Source organism: Gigantopelta aegis, chromosome 13, assembly GCF_016097555.1.
Source record: "Gigantopelta aegis isolate Gae_Host chromosome 13, Gae_host_genome, whole genome shotgun sequence".
NCBI lineage: Eukaryota > Metazoa > Mollusca > Gastropoda > Neomphalida > Peltospiridae > Gigantopelta > Gigantopelta aegis.
In genome coordinates this window covers 32,841,846-32,859,345 of record NC_054711.1, presented here as the reverse complement: position 1 = coordinate 32,859,345, position 17,500 = coordinate 32,841,846, and the positions used below count along the sequence as shown (strand labels likewise).

At 38.3% G+C, this 17,500-nt stretch overlaps 1 protein-coding gene across 1 annotated transcript in view; it reads left to right on the top strand.

Annotated features, from left to right (window-relative positions):
* Positions 1-2,012: 2,012 nt before the first annotated feature.
* LOC121387037 (BDNF/NT-3 growth factors receptor-like) overlaps positions 2,013-17,500 on the top strand; it is a 94,880-nt gene continuing 79,392 nt past the window's right edge. The window contains exon 1 of the mRNA XM_041518043.1: positions 2,013-2,506. Within this exon, the coding sequence (XP_041373977.1) occupies positions 2,440-2,506 (67 nt within the window). The 5' untranslated portion in view covers positions 2,013-2,439. The remainder of the gene's footprint in view (positions 2,507-17,500) is intronic.

Genomic DNA, 17,500 nt, shown 5'->3' with positions numbered 1-17,500 from the left:
ATGTGCAGGAGTTTGTTTTAAACATAATTGTCTGGGGAAGGTTTGATTCAACCCAACCTTCACCCCTTGGAAACCTCCCCCCCCCCCCCCCCCCCACAGTCTAGTCCTCCTGTATACTAGTAGTTACCTATTGGGCTATTTCTCGTTGTAGCAAGTGCACCACGACTTATATATCAAAGACTGTGGTATGTGTTATCCTGTCTGTGGAATGGCATATATAAAAGATACATTGCTACTAATGGTAAAATGTTTAGGGTTTTCTCTCTAAGACCACTTATAAAAATTGCCAAATGTTTGATATCCAATAGCCGATGATTATTAATTATTCTTCTTCATCGTTTCGATTGGTTGTTTTATATCCTTTGTCCCATGAGTCGTAAAAAGGGATGTCAGGCGTAGATCTTTTGCAGAGCCTTACAGCTTGGCATTCACCGTAGTACTCGCAGGCCAGATACATCAACGTGTTCTAGTAGAGTCGTTAAACAATTTGTTTTATTTATAAAACATTCATTGCTACTAATGGAAAATAAGGTTACGTAATTAGTAACACCCCCTTACATGTAACGCGTATGCCAACAGCTGGCCACTGTCAAAATTTCAAGGCAAATCCCCTACTCACCGACCCCTGGAAAGGCGTTGTACCATACCTCTATGGATATAAATATGTTTTGGAGATATGAGACGACCCCACAATCAAGACAGTTAAATTTGTTCAAAAATTACGAAATCTCACGTGATCTCTTGTTGGGGAATTCTATACTTGTGATAAGTCAATGAAAACCGAGATCGGTACGAGCCCGTCAAAAGTGTCCCTCTTTCAAAATACTGGCTTTGTTTTTGACCTGGATAAGCCAGTGTAGTGAAACCAATGCGGAGTGCGGCGTTATATATGCACCAAAGGTAATTGGATTTTCTATATGCTTAAATAATAAAAATATTCCAGGGAATGTAGTTTTAAGACTGTGTGTAAAATTAACATCCAATAGCCTGTGATTACTCAAAACAAACTTTAATAATAATTGTTGTTATCTGCTTCGTCACCGTAACGTGTGTTATCATTTAATGTATCAAGCAAATTACAACAGGACTTGCTGTTGTATAATACTCCAGTTATGTAATCTTTGAGAGAATACAGATAGAAATTTTAATAGTAACTCATTAGTTCATCTTGTAGCGGCGTGTTACAATATGACCTCTTTCTTGTATTAGAAAATTGATGCAAATGAAACCGTTAATATCCCAAGTTCTGTAATGGTTAAACTATCCAATAGACGATGTGCTGTAGTTGTGTCGTTAAATAAAACAAACTTTGACGTATTTCCCTGCTAATATCTGATTAAGTTTGAAGTTCCCCTGGGCTCACACTTTAGCTATATGGTATGTCTGTTCAGCGGTAATAGAAGAAGAGAGGAAGATAGGTTTGTTTTATTTAACGACACCACTAGAGTACATTGATTTATTAATTATCTGCTATTGGATGTCAAACATTTGATAATTTTGACATATAGTCTTAGAGAGAAAACCCGCTACATTTGTCCATTAGTAGCAAGGGATCTTATATATGCACCATCCCACAGACAGGATAGCACATACCACGGCCTTTGATATACCAATCATGGTGCACTGGCTGAAACGAGCAATAGCCCATTGGACAGGGGAAAAGAGAAACACACACACACACACACACACACACACAGAGAGAGAGAGAGAGAGAGAGAGAGAGAGAGAGAGAGAGAGAGAGAGAGAGAGAGAGAGAGAGAGAGAGAGAGAGAGAGAGAGAGCGGAACACTTGACTATATATTACGGGGGACGAATCTCCTGATTCCTCCTTTGACCCACCTCTGAAATTCTCTCGGTGGAGAAGCCGTTAGCAAGATGCGAACCCAGTAACTACCAGCCTTTAATCCGATTTGAGTTAACCACTCAACCACAGAAGCCGGTATTGCATTTTAAAAGCGTCATACAAATTGTATTATACCCTTTTCACACTTGCTAGCTGATGGATGAGTCTTGCTATTCGCTGCCTCTTTCTGGCATGTCGTAATTTAATTCCCGTGAATCCTACTGCGCCACTATGCAGTCGCCGAGTATCTTATCACTTCACGACAACCGCAACTTGACACGAAGAATCACTCGATACAGTAAGGCGTGCCTCGCCGGTAATCTAGCAAAAGTGTTGTAAAATATCGCCAATCGACAAAACAAAACAAAACAAAACAAAAAACAACAGCGGAGCGGTCCCACCTAGAACTATGACGTCGACGATTGTCCGTAGGCGACGCCAGTGAAATTGTGCGTACGGGCCAAGAACCCGCACGTTGAAAGAGGGCGAGAGAGAGAGAGAGGGAGCGTTCGTACTTCACCGTGACATACGGCGATATACCGATTGGTACATGTAGTATACGAGTTTTCGGAGATTCTTAACGTCAAAAACTTGGAATGACAAATTTCTCAATTCTCGGATCCCCGTTCCGCCTTCCCATCAGTCAAGCTTCTTCAGGCGAAGGTAAGTGAAATATTTCTCGCAGTTTGTTGTCTGTCCATTTTCTTTCTTTTAGTTTCGTACCTGTATTCCATTACAGCAGACAGGCACTACTTTTGGGTATTTTCTCCATTCATTTTCGTTCATGTTGAAAGTTGAAGTTTGCTTTGTTTAACGACACAACTAAAGCATATTTATTTTATTAATAATCGGCTATTGGAAGGAAGGAAGGAAATGGTTTATTTAACGACGCACTTGAAACATTTTGTTTACGGTTATATGGCGTAGGCATCGGCTATTGGATGTCAAACATTTGGTAATTTTCTATAATTGATATATTTCTATAATTTCTAAAATCCTATATTACTGATGAACGTAAAGAAAGTTAAAGTTTGTTTGTTTGACGACACCACTAGATCATATTTATTTGATTAATAATCGGCTATTGAATGTCAAACATTTGGTAATTTTGATATTCAGTCTTATAGAGGAAACCCGCTACATTTTTGTTTCATTAGTAGCAAGGGATCTTTTATATGCACAATCCCACAGATAGGATAGTACACACCACGGACTTTGATATACCAGTCGTTGTCAACAGTCTGGAACGAGAAATATACTAATGGGTCTCCGACGGGCACTGATCCAAGACCGAACGCGCATCAGGCAAGCACTTTACCACTGGGGTACACCCCCCCCCCCCCCCCCCCCCCCCTCCCCGTCGTGCATGTATTCAGCTACAATTCAAGCACAATGACCTGGACTTTCTTAATTCATTTTCGCTTATTTTCGTACAAGTGTTCAATTACGTTTCAAGTACGCTCTCCTGGACTTCTCAGTTCATTTTCATTATTTTAGTGCTTGTGTTCAGTTAAAGTTTAAGTAGGCTATCCTGGTCTTTTAAAACAAATTGTTTGTACTTGTATTCAGTTAAATTTCAAGCACGCTAGAAATTAAATTTTTCTCAATGTTTTTTTCTTCTTCTTTTGTTACCTGTGTTCAGTGTATTTTCCAACCCTTCCTAAGTTCATAATACTCTAATCGATTGTAAACGAAAAAATTATCGGTTGTTACAAATATTCAATAATGAAATTTTAACCGAAAGTTGTAAGAAATGTTTAAGTTGATATAAATATATATCAGAATTACCAAATGTTTGACATCCATAAACTGATGAATTAGAAATCAGCATGGTTCTACATTTCTTATCAAATTACTGATGATCGCTACCAAAAACAGTTTTTAAACCATTATAGACACCAATAATTAATTTTAAAAAACCCCGAAAGAAACTTTCCCTCAAGTGGAAAATGAGTCCATCAAGGGAATTCGATCCTACGATCCCAGCACCTCACACGAATGCTCTACCGACTGGCCTAGTTTTAGGGACAAATTAAATTTAAAGTTTGTTTTTGTTTAACGACATCGCTAGAGCACTTGGATTTGTTAACCATAAGTAATTGGATGTCAAAAAATTTGGTATTTTCATATAATAGTGTTAGAGATGAAACGTTAAAGTTTGTTTTATTTAACTACACCACTAGAGCACATTGTTTATTAATCATCAGCTATAGGATGTCAAATATTTGGTAATCTCGCATATAGTCTTAGAGAGGAAACCCGATAAATTTTTCAGTTAGTAGCAAGAGATCTTTTATAAGCACCATTCCACAAACAGGACATCACACACCACGGTCTTTGATATACAAGTCGTGGTCCATTGACTGGTCCATAAAATAGCCCAATTTACCCAACGACGGGGATCGATCCCAGACCGACCGCGCATCAGGCGAGCGCTTTACCACTGGGCTACGGCCCGCCCCAAGGAACACATTAAATGCCGCAGGGGGGGGGGGGGGGGGGGGGGGGGGGGGGGGCAGGCTGACTTTTGCCTGAGTTAAACGATTCTGCCAAAAACATTTATTCATATTAGCATTACTACCAAACAGCTATGTAAGGTTGCAAACGAATCTTTACACATGTTTACATGAAGAAAAGCTAGTTTGATGAACCAGCTGTCGTCGTTTTGCGATCGTATAAGAAATGTTACGACCTAGGCAGAGATACATTTTGTTATGAACACTTGTACGTGTGACAAACATTCAACGCCTCGGGGACATATGTCCAAACAGTATTCTACCGACCCGTCTCAACATGTCACAAACTAGCTCGAGAAATACAGCTCAGGTTTGTTTACTACCATAGGAAGCTGCGTGACACTTGTTTTTGTTTTGTATTGTTGTTGTTGTTGTTTTTCTTCTCTTTTTTTGGTGTTTTTATCTTCACCAGTTATATCTTCTTTGCTTATTATTTACTTATTATAATATATATAGTTTTTTTCTTTTCTTTTTCTTCTGTTTTTTTTCTTTTCTTTTTTTCCGGGGCGGGATGTAGTCCAGTGGTAAAGCGCTCGCTTGATGCGCCGTTGGTTTTGGATCGATCCCTGTTGGTTGGCCTATTAGTTTATTTCTCGTTCCAGTCAATGCACCACGACTGGTATATCAAAGGCCATGATATGTGCTATCCTGTCTGGGAGATACTGCATATAAAAGATTCCTTGCTACTGATGGAAAATTGTAGCGGGTTTCCTCTCTAAAGACTGTATGTCAAAATTACCAAATGCTTGAAATCCAATAGCCGACAATTAATAAGACCAATGTGCTCTAGTAGTGTCGTCGAACAAAACAAACAAACTTCTTCTTTTTTGCGTTATCTTACCAGTTGTATGTTGTTTATGTCTTGTCACTATCACTATTGTTGTCGTTGTGTCATAGTCATTGTCTGTTTTTGTTTCCCTTTCAGGTGAGTGTGGGATAGTTTGCGGGGAGGGGGGAACTAAACTGTGACTTGAGAAGTTTCTATGGGTGGGGGTGAAGTCCTCTTCTGTTTGTTGGCTTTTTAATTCGCTTTGAATGGTGTATATGTGTTTGGGTGTGGTGGGTGGGTGGGGGTGCGTTCGATCCCCGAAACCCCCTATGCACAATTGCCTGTCGTTAGTGTTTACATTACCGTAAAAAGATTATTAGAAAAGTGTGTCGTTTTAAATTGTATTTGTTAACAGTTAATATAGTTTTGACGACCACATGATTGCCATATATGATCGAACTTCCATTGGGCAAATCTAAAATGTACTTAAGCCAGACATTCCCATTATGTAGGTCCGATTCAGACTTTAAAGTTTGCTGCAATTGTTAAGATGTTATCGATTAACAGAGACTTTTTAACGATTGTAATTACATATCAAATACATTTTTCTGCATACAATATTAGTAGCTGTATATTAAACGTGTCGTTCTAATATTTGTACTAGGTTAAATTTCATTTTTATTTCCTAAAATATAATGTTTTCGTACGTTCGAAATTATTTGAAGACAAAATCCAGTTTGGGCTTCTTACAAATATTAAGACGACCAGAAACACATTGGATATACAGACACTGATATTCCAAACAAGAACATATATTTAATATGTAAATTTAATCATAGAAATATTTTATTAGTCGACAACATCTTACAATGCAGCAAACTCAGGAATGTCCCTTAAAAAAGCAAATGTGTTGGACTTTGAAAAGCAAATGAGTTGGACGAGTAAAACAGTCATGTTTCACACAATCGAATGGGTTCAAATGGTCTCCAAAAATATGTTCCACGCTAAAGGCTCCGCCATACTGATACTAATTTGTGTGCCAAACATTATTCAAGTTTAAAACGTTAGTTTGAGGAAATCCATTGGCGAGATGTAGCCTAGTAGTAAAGCGCTCGTCTGATGTGCGGTTGGTCTGGGATCAATCCCCGTCGTTGGGCTCATTGGGCTATGTCTTGTTCCAACCCGTGCACCACGAGTGGTATATCAAAGGCAGTAGTATGTGATATCGTGAATGTGGGATGGTACAAATACAATATCCCAAATGGAAAAATAAACCCTTTCCTGTTCTGGACGGAGGAGCCGGCATATGGGCCCATGATATGCGTGCGCTAAAACAGCTTGCTCTGAATGTGCTCGTTAAGCCCTATGGCCTGACCTCACCTTAATGGAAACAGAATTAGAAATTTAGCGGGTTTCCTCTCTAACACTCTATGTAAAAATTAAAAAAATATTTGACATCCAACAGTCCGTAAACAAAACAATCAACGTGCTCTAGTGGTGTCGTTAAAGAAAACAAACTTTAACTTTAACTGAATTAAAATACGATTTGCGTGTCAAATAGTATCCAAGTTGAACGGTTACCTCGAGAAAACCCAGTTTATTGCAAGACAGACATCTGAAATACACAATACAGGTGAGACATGATTTAAACCAGGTTTAACTCTGTAACCCATCGATAACCCAGACCTTATGAAATAGGCCAAAATTTGTTTTTCCAGGCCTAACCAATGAGCCCCACGTCTGATATATCAAAGGTCGTTGTATGTCTTGTCCTGTTTGTTGGAAAATGCCTGTAAAAGATCTCTTGCTGCTGATATATAATGCATCTGTGGTTTCCTCTGAAAATCACGTGACATCAAATAGCCGGTGATTAATTAACGGATGTATTCTAGTGGTGTCGTTAAGCAAAACAAACTTCAAACTCGTTTGTCACTGAAAAGGTGTGTGTGTCTGAATTACCACATCCAATAGCCGATGATTAATTAACAGATGCGCTCTAGTGGTGTCGTTAAACATAAGATACTTTAACGTTTTGTCAATGGGGAAGTGTACCTGTGTGTGTGTGCCTGTGTTTGTTTGTGTGTGTGTGTGTGTGTGTGTGTATATATATATATATATATATATATATATATATATATATATATAGAGAGAGAGAGAGAGAGAGAGAGAGAGAGAGAGAGAGAGAGAGAGAGAGAGATAGAGAGAGAGTGTGTGTCTGTATATTGTGTTGTGTGTGTCTGCATGTGTGTCTGCGTGTGTGTGCGTGCGCGTGCGTTTGTGTGCGAGTGTGTGTGTGTGTGTGTGTGTGTGTGTGTTAACAGATATGGTCTAGTGGTGTCTTCAAACAAATCCCACTATAACGGACACTATACCCTGGACCACTGTCCTCATCTGACCCCGATGAAAACAGTTTGACAAGTCAGTGTTGTCGTCTTATGGAACACCTTGACGAATGTATCCAATATCTCTGCAATGTTCCAACCACTCTGTAATGATGCAGTTTTATTATAGCAATAATGTGTGATGGCGGTCGACCTACGGATCTAATAACGTTATATACCAACGGGTTGTTTTGCAGTGTCTCCGATAGTAGTAGTTGTTATAAGACTACCAGAAATGAAGATTATTTTTGATGTCTTTTTTGCTTTTTTAGTCTTTTTTGTCAGGCTGTTGTCCTTTGTTTTTTCTTTTCCATTTTTCTTTTTCCTTTTTGATTTGCTAATTTGGTTTTGGTTTTGGTTTTGGCTTTGATTTGGTTGGGTTTGTTTTTGTTGTTTTTTGTGTGTTTTTTTAATTCACAATTATTTGACGTGACAATTTTTGTAAAACCAATTATGATGAATATTCATTACTTTCATTCGATTTATTGATATAATGCTGAATGACAAAATAACAACAAAGATTAAATTATAGTACGTAAAATCACATCACTTCGTGTTTGAAATTGTGTAATTCTAGTAGATATATTGTATAGTTTGCTGACAAATACAGGACAACAAATGCATTAGCTTCCACATTTTGTCTCCGACAGGTCTGGAAGGATTAACACAAACGTAGTACATTAAAGAGGCTGTCCTGAGTTTGCAGCCATTGTAAGATGTTTGCGATAACAGAGCCTTGTTGGCGACTACTATTTCATACTATATACTGAGTTTGCAGCCATTGTAAGATGTTTGCTATAACAGAGCCTTGTTGGCGACTACTATTTCATACTATATACTGAGTTTACAGCCATTGTAAGATGTTTGCTATACAGAGCCTTGTCGGCGACTACTATTTCTGTATATACTGAGTTTGCAGCCATTGTAAGATGTTTGCTATAACAGAGCCTTGTCGGCGACTACTATTTCATACTATATACTGAGTTTGCAGCCATTGTAAGATGTTTGCTATAACAGAAACTATTGTTGGCGACTACTATTTCATACTATATACTGAGTTTGCAGCCATTGTAAGATGTTTGCTATAACAGAGCCTTGTTGGCGACTACTATTTCATACTATATACTGAGTTTGCAGCCATTGTAAGATGTTTGCTATAACAGAGCCTTGTCGGCGACTACTATTTCATACTATATACTGAGTTTGCAGCCATTGTAAGATGTTTGCTATAACAGAGCCTTGTTGGCGACTACTATTTCATACTATATACTGAGTTTACAGCCATTGTAAGATGTTTGCTATAACAGAGCTTGTCGGACTGTACTACTTTTCATACTATATACTGAGTTTGCAGCCATTGTAAGATGTTTGCTATAACAGAGCCTTGTCGGCGACTACTATTTCATACTATATACTGAGTTTGCAGCCATTGTAAGATGTTTGCTATAACAGAGCCTTGTTGGCGACTACTATTTCATACTATATACTGAGTTTACAGCCATTGTAAGATGTTTGCTATAACAGAGCCTCGGCGACTACTATTTCATACTATATACTGAGTTTGCAGCCATTGTAAGATGTTTGCTATAACAGAGCCTTGTCGGCGACTACTATTTCATACTATATACTGAGTTTGCAGCCATTGTAAGATTTTGCTATAACAGAGCCTTGTTGGCGACTACTATTTCATACTATATACTGAGTTTGCAGCCATTGTAAGATGTTTGCTATAACAGAGCCTTGTCGGCGACTACTATTTCATACTATATACTGAGTTTGCAGCCATTGTAAGATGTTTGCTATAACAGAGCCTTGTCGGCGACTACTATTTCATACTATATACTGAGTTTGCAGCCATTGTAAGATGTTTGCTATAACAGAGCCTTGTTGGCGACTACTATTTCATACTATATACTGAGTTTGCAGCCATTGTAAGATGTTTGCTATAACAGAGCCTTGTTGGCGACTACTATTTCATACTATATACTGAGTTTGCAGCCATTGTAAGATGTTTGCTATAACAGAGCCTTGTCGGCGACTACTATTTCATACTATATACTGAGTTTGCAGCCATTGTAAGATGTTTGCTATAACAGAGCCTTGTCGGCGACTACTATTTCATACTATATACTGAGTTTGCAGCCATTGTAAGATGTTTGCTATAACAGAGCCTTGTTGGCGACTACTATTTCATACTATATACTGAGTTTGCAGCCATTGTAAGATGTTTGCTATAACAGAGCCTTGTCGGCGACTACTATTTCATACTATATACTGAGTTTGCAGCCATTGTAAGATGTTTGCGATAACAGAGTCTTGTTGGCGACTAGTATTTCATACTATATACTGAGTTTGCAGCCATTGTAAGATGTTTGCGATAACAGAGCCTTGTTGACTACTACTATTTCATACTAAATACATTTTCTTGTTTAGAATACCAGTGTCTGTATATCGAATGTGTTTGCAAATCCAGTTTGGGCTACTACAAGCATTAGAAAAAGAACAACCACCTTGTAAATACAGACAACTGATATTCTAAATAAGAAACTATTCTTAATTTGTATGTTACGTCATCGAAAGGCCTTATTGGTTGGAAAGATTTTACAATTTCAACTCAGGACTGTACCTTTAAAACAAAGTTCGCCATTCCCCCGCCATTAACAATCTGAGATCCGCTCCTGTTGTTATGGACAAGAGGTTATGCAGTACTGTGTCTATAACACCGTATTGGACGTGACATGAATAAGGAAAGATGGAACTAATGGTTGTCGCTATTTTTGGTTAACAGATGACGAGCAATTCGTTAGACCTGCTGCCTAGTTCAACACGGGGGAGGGAACGGGGTGCTGTGGGTGTTTGTAAGGGGGGGGGGGGGGGGGGGACGACCCAATTTGTAACAGCTAGCTATCCCAATGTTAACTGTATGTAATAAATGTATCACAAATAGGTCCCCAGTACGTGCATCTGTTAGGATATCAAAATATATTATAATGATCAATAAAAAGGCGAATATTTTAATATAATACACATATTGCCTTATAATGTTTACAAGATATTGATAATATTAATAGAAACCAAAACTAACTTGATTTAAACTGAATCATTTTAATAAATAAGGCCAACGAAAACAACGTTGCCTTTGCATTTCTTTTGCCGTTCAGTATAGTAACACATCAAACCAAAATACTCGAAAACCCCCACTACTAGAGAACACTGAGTATTAACCATCGGCTATTGGATGTCAAACATTTGATAATTTTTGTCATGGTGTTAGAGGAAACCCGCTGCATGTTTCCATTAGCAGTAAAGGATCTTGTATACGCACCATCCCACATACAGGATATCACATACCACGGCCTTTGCTATATTAGTTTCTTTTGTTTTTCTGTATTGTAACATTTCAAACCAAAATACTCGGGAAAAACCACACATAAACAACCCACCCCGTCAGCTCAATGCAGCTTACTATTTTCTCTCTAACATTAACCGTCCACAAATAACCAGTTTGGATTTTAGTATCACTCGTATTAAAGGGACATTCCTGAGTTTGCTGCATTGTAAGATGTTTCCGACTAATAAAATATTTCTACGATTAAACTTACATATTAAATAGATGTTATAGTTTATAATATTAGTGTCTGTATATTCAATGTGTTTCTGGTCGTCTTAATATTTATAAGAAGCCCAAACTGAAGTTTGTCTTCAAATAATTTCGTAACGAAAAAAAATATATTTTAGGAAATAAAATGAAATTTAACCTAGTACAAATAGAAAGATCAGAAACACGTTTGATATACAGCCACTCATATTTTATGCAGAAAAAAAATATATTTGATATGTAATTACAATCGTTAAAAGTCTCTGTTAGTCGATAAAATTGCAGCGAACTCAGGAATGTCCCTTTAATATAATCTGAGGAACCAAAAATATATTCTATTCTCTTTTTAATAGAATAGACTAGATATTTAATGACACCCCAGCACGAAATTTATTAAAAAAAAAAAAACAGCAACAAACAATTTGTTAACAATGTCATTCATACATTCAACAATTGATCTTTGAAATAGTCTGAAGGTAGTATTAAACGACAAAACATCCAGCTATCCAACGTTCGAGGTTAATATCACAAGTCCTGTGATTGGTGATACATGTATGCAATTTATTTCATCTAGTACCACTGTGCTAACTAACCTTGTGCTTGAAACATGTATGGGGTACCTGTAAAAAAAAGTATTTTTTTGCGGAACTAGATTAGTCATAGACTCTACCCGTTATCTCTAAAATGAGAAGCTTACCCCCCCCCCCCCCCACCCCCACATTTTGTTTTTCTAATTCACTTTAAGGGTTAGGAGTGGTAGGATTTATATCCGTGGTATCTTTGTCGATTGTTACGCTACAGGTATGAGTGTTAGCAACATATGTTACTATTGTCGTCTATGGGATTTGATTTGGTGGTATAAAGTGGAAATACGAAATTGTGAACGAATTTATATTTATGAAAGAAATACCGGATGTCCACGCATGCAGAAATCGAAAATATGTTCTCATTATAAAACTAGGTATGTAGTACTTTAAATACAGATATATTGGTGTGGACTTACTTTGAAACCCTCGTGCAACTATTGTGGGCCTTACTTTGAAAGCAGCTATTAGTAATCATTTAAATGTCAATTTTATAACCAGTGAAGACAAATTCTTTTGACATCGCTAAACATTTTGGAACCAATTAGTCTGCAACTCGATATTAAACGTTTGAGGCACGTTAAATGATGATACCAATAAACAAATATTTGAGCATGTTCACAAATACGTTAAACTGATATAACGATGTGACTAAGAATATTATGTCTTGCCGCGGGATCATTTATTTGTTGTTAGTATTGCTATTATTTATCAGCTGGGCTGTCAGAGAAGATAAAATGCTAATAATAAATGCTGTTAAACCATCGATTGCTTTTTTTGTTCTTTCAGTTTAGTGAATCGTTTCTCACAAACGTTTAGTTTATTTATTGAATGAAACTTGCAGTCGCAGTTATTGTGAAATATAATGTTTGTAATTAGGAGAGGGACTTGTAAGTCGGGTGCCTTGTGCCCAATCCATTTGTATTTTTACATTATATGCAATAAAATATGTTTTCAATTAAAAAAGGAAAACTTTACGTCAAATAACCATCAAAGCGGCAGCACATACCATAATAGTGTGTGGCTAAAACTCCTACCTGTAACGTATCAATCAGTATATACACTACGGATATAAATACTATCACCCCTCGACAAAGTGAATCAGAAAAAAAGAGGGGTGAAGCTGCTCATTTCAGAAATAACGGGTAGCATCTATGACTACCCTAGTTACGCAAAAAAATTGTACTTTTTTTTTACAGATTTTTAATTAGTTTTTAATAATAATAATAATAATAATAATAATAATTATATTATTATTATTATTATTATTTATTATTATTTTGTGTGAAAAAGATTAACGAGCGTGTTATCATTATTTAATATATAGTTATAGTATTATGCCAATCCATCGGTTCCTGTTTGATGCAAATGGACAAATAGCTAAAGCTGTTTCACCAAGGTGAAAGCTAGGGTCATCAACGGTGCAACCAATGCCCTGATGAGGACAATAAATGTGTCCAAACTCTGCTTGGCATTAGAAAAGCGACTCTGCGTACAAAACCATTTTCCATTTACGTCAAAGGCCGACAATTAACGAGCGCTCACGCTGGGACACTTCGATCGGTCTCGGAGAATCTCGGCGCGCGACCGAACGGTGATCGTCTGTGTTACGGGTTTCACAGGTCCGTGCATAATTACGATTAATTGGACATTCACACTTTGAGGAAGTCTTCCTGTCTGGTCTTAAGGTTAACGTCCCTCACTGTCAAGTATCAAGTGAAGCGACCAGCATCGGTGGTGTCGTGATAAAGCCATCGGACATAAGGCTGGTAGGTACAAGGTTCGCTGCCCGGTACCGGCTCCCACCCAGAGCGAGTTTTAACGACTCAATGGGTTGGTGTAAGACCACTACACCCTCTTCTCTCTCACTAACAACTAACAACTAACCCTCTGTCCTGGACAGACAGCCCAGATAGCTGAGGTGTGTGTCCAGGGCAGCGAGTTTGAACCTGAATTGGATATAAGCACGAAAATAAGTTGAAATGAAATGAAAGAGAAAGTGGTGTTTTAGGTTCGAATATGGCCAGTATCAATAATTACAACTCTATTTATCCCTTACTTAATGATACCTCAGTATCAATAATTACAACTCTATTTATCCCTTACTTAATGATACCTCAGTATCAACAATTACAACTCTATTTATCCCTTACTTAATGAATATTTAACGATACCTCAGCACACTATTACTAGTATATATCGGGTGGTTTATATAAAAAAAAGTGAGTGTGTTTTGTTTAACGACACCTCTAGATCACAATGATTTATTAATCATCGGCTATTGGATGTTAAACATTTGGTAATTTTAGCTATTATATAGTTAGGATGGGGTGGGGGGTGGGGGTGGGGAATGTCCAGAGAATGAGCTCACTGAGGTGTTTCGATCCTACGACGCAACCACCACAAGCTAATTCCGTCATTGAGATATAAATTGCCGAAGGTAGAGATCAAGTACACATTGTATACACCTGATGTATATTATTGCAGGTATTTAATATTTGAACATTTGAAATATGTCTATATACAGCAAAATAACCTTTCAGTCATGTTTATTTGCTGCAAATGGACCGGCGTCGTGGTTAGGTCATCGGTCTACAGGCTGGTAGGTACTGGGTTCGGATCCCAGTCGAGGCATGGGATTTTTAATCCAGATACCGACTCCAAACCCTGAGTGAGTGCTCCACAAAGCTCAATGGGTAGGTGTAAACCACTTGCACCGACCAGTGATCCATAACTGGTTCAACAAAGGCCATGGCTTGTGCTATCCTGCCTGTGGGAAGCACAAATAAAAGATTCCTTGCTGCCTGTCGTAAAAGCGTGGCCTATGTGGCGACAGCGGGTTTCCTCTAAAACAAACAGTGTCAGAATGACCATATGTTTGACGTCCAATAGCCGATGATAAGATAAAAAAATATTGGGGGCAGAGGCAGTTACAATTTTATTATATATTAATTTTCTTTTTACGACCCGCCTCCAAATCTCCCCCAAAGTTCCCTTGGCATTCCAACTCATGTCAATGCCCTCCCCACAAATGGATTTTCTGGATCCGCCACTGACACTTGACATGTCGGTCATACTTAGTTTTTAAAAAACAAATGAGCAAACAAGAGAGGAATCTACGTCAAATACTAAACAAAAACAAAAACCCGCGAAATGATTTTAAGAAAAAAACGGAATTGTAACAATTTGTTTGTACCCCTTGAGACGTCATTAACGCGTCAACATGATCTGCCCAAGACGACCAGGCGAGAAATAGAGAAACTTGTTTTCTTGGACCATCATTTACCGGGTTGGAAAGCAGACTAATATATCCCACCTGAATTGTGTGTTTTTCCTGCTAGTAACTAGCGAATTAACCCCAATCCATGTGCGTGGGGTGTTGCAATTACCTCTGCGACATGGCCAGACGCGAGTGCAGAAACTTTAGGAGGGTGGGGGAGGGCGAGGAGGGTGGGTCTAGACTGTGGCGAGCGAAGTTAATAGGGAGTCAATTTCCTCCACAAAATACATTGAAAAAAAAGAGAGAAGAAAATTTGCTTGAGCAGGGACTGGTTTCGACACTCCTCTGTCACGCGTCTGCATGGTACCAAAGAAGAGAGTTCTGTGTCAAAGTTCGTGGTATACCGTCAAATATTTACGGAGTAAAAACAGCTGAGGGTGTCATTGGTAGTAAATGTGTCACATTGATTATTTGTGCAAATACTATTACCCATTGAAAATAAATAAATACAGTTGTTATGCAGTATATACCAGAGGTTGAAACTAATGCAGGGTACCCCTAAAATGGAACTGCAATTTTCAGCAAATATGACGGTTGCTAATAAAAACATTAATTAAATCTCTTAAATGGTATATGATCCCTCATTTTCTTGCAGGTAGATTAGATGTGAGGTGCCACACTTTGTATTACTTTGAATTACTGTACTTGATACGCTGCTTATATCAGTTTTATTAGTAAACATTATCATTATCGGCAATAGGAATTGATTTGGTCTGTTAGAACCTGCAGTGGCTGCTTAGGTGTGTACCACCAAAACAAATCGCATAGACAATAATATTAACGTGTGGCCAAAACGTGTAAACTCAGCGTTTGAGTCAACATAATATACATCATGTATTATACAGCCCGATTGAGACACCAGTAGCCAAAACATCACGGGCTACCGCTATCGTCGAGCTTCGGTATATAAATATAGCCACCCTTCAACCTTAAGGCAGTTAAGACATAAACAAAATGGGGAATATGCTATTGGTTTTTGATGTAACGAAAGGTGTCTTAGACTACCCTAGTTCCGCGCGAAAATTGCCATACTATTTTTAGTAGGACATGTCACATGTTTCACGCAAAATAGTAGCTGGTGCACTGACACTAAAGTTTATATAAACTTACAGAAATTTAGTGGCCAGATGAAACAATATTTTACGACAGGAAACACTGTCACAGAAAAAAAAAATCACGTTTTATTTAACGACGCACTCAACACATTATTTTACGGTTATATGGCGTCAGACATATGGTTAAGGACCACACAGATTTTGAGAGGAAACCCGCTGTCGCCACTACATGGGCTACTCTCCCGATTAGCAGCAAGAGATCTTTTATTTGAGCTTCCCACAGACAGGATAGCACAAACCATGGCCTTTGTTGAACCAGTTATGGATCACTGGTCGGTGCAAGTGGTTTACACCTACCCATTGAGCCTTGCGGAGCACTCACTCAGGGTTTGGAGTCAGTATCTGGATTAAATATCCCATGCCTCGACTAGGATCCGAACCCAGTACCTATCAGCCTGTAGACCGATGGCCTACCACGACGCCACCGAGGCCGATCTACACTGTCACAGTTATAACTAATGGCGGAGCGAGACATATCCCAGTGGTAAAGCGCTCGGTTGGCTCATATGGCTATTTCTCGTTCTAGCCAGTGCACCACGACTGGTATATCAAAGGCCGTGGTATGTGCTATCCTGTACGTGGGATGGTGGATATAGAAGATCCCTTGCTTCTAATGGAAACATGTAGTGTGTTTCCTCTCTAAGACTATATGTCAGAATTACCTATAGTTTGACTTCAAATAGCTGATGATTATGAAATCAATGTGCACTAGTGGTGTCGTTAAACAAAACCAACTTTAACTTTACGACAGGAAACACTGTCAGAATTATCACTAATGGCAGGACTGGTACCATCAAGTGTGGAACTCTGACTCGTTGAGTCGTTCTAGCCAGTGCACCACGACTGGTATATCAAAAGGCCGTGGTATGTGCTATCCTGCCCCTGGGATGGTGAATATAAAAGATCCCTTGCTACTACTGGAAAAATGTATGTCAGTATTACCAAATGTTTGACATCCAATAGCCGACGGTTAATAAATCAATGTGCTCTAGTGGTGTTGTTAAACAAAACAAATAAACAAACTTGACCCTTTGAGATGCTATATTGGTGTATAACCTGTGCAAATATGTCACCTAGTGATATACAGCATTCTCCTGGTTCACTAACCATAAATGAGATCATTCTTCTCGTCCCCGGATGTATGTAGTAAATTTAATAATAAATAAATTTAATAATTAAAGTACGGTGCAAACTCTCAAAACCGGACCCGCTGTAAACTTGAATTCTATCAAAACCAGACGTTTTTCGCGGCCGGTTTCTGAATATCTGTATGGAATAGGACCTCTGTAAACCAGATACCTCTTAAAAGCGGACTTTTTACTTGGTCCTTGGTTTAGAGAAGTTTCACTGTGTATATAATTGTGACATCAATGCTGGCTCACATTTCCATTCACTCACTGATATACCCATTGCC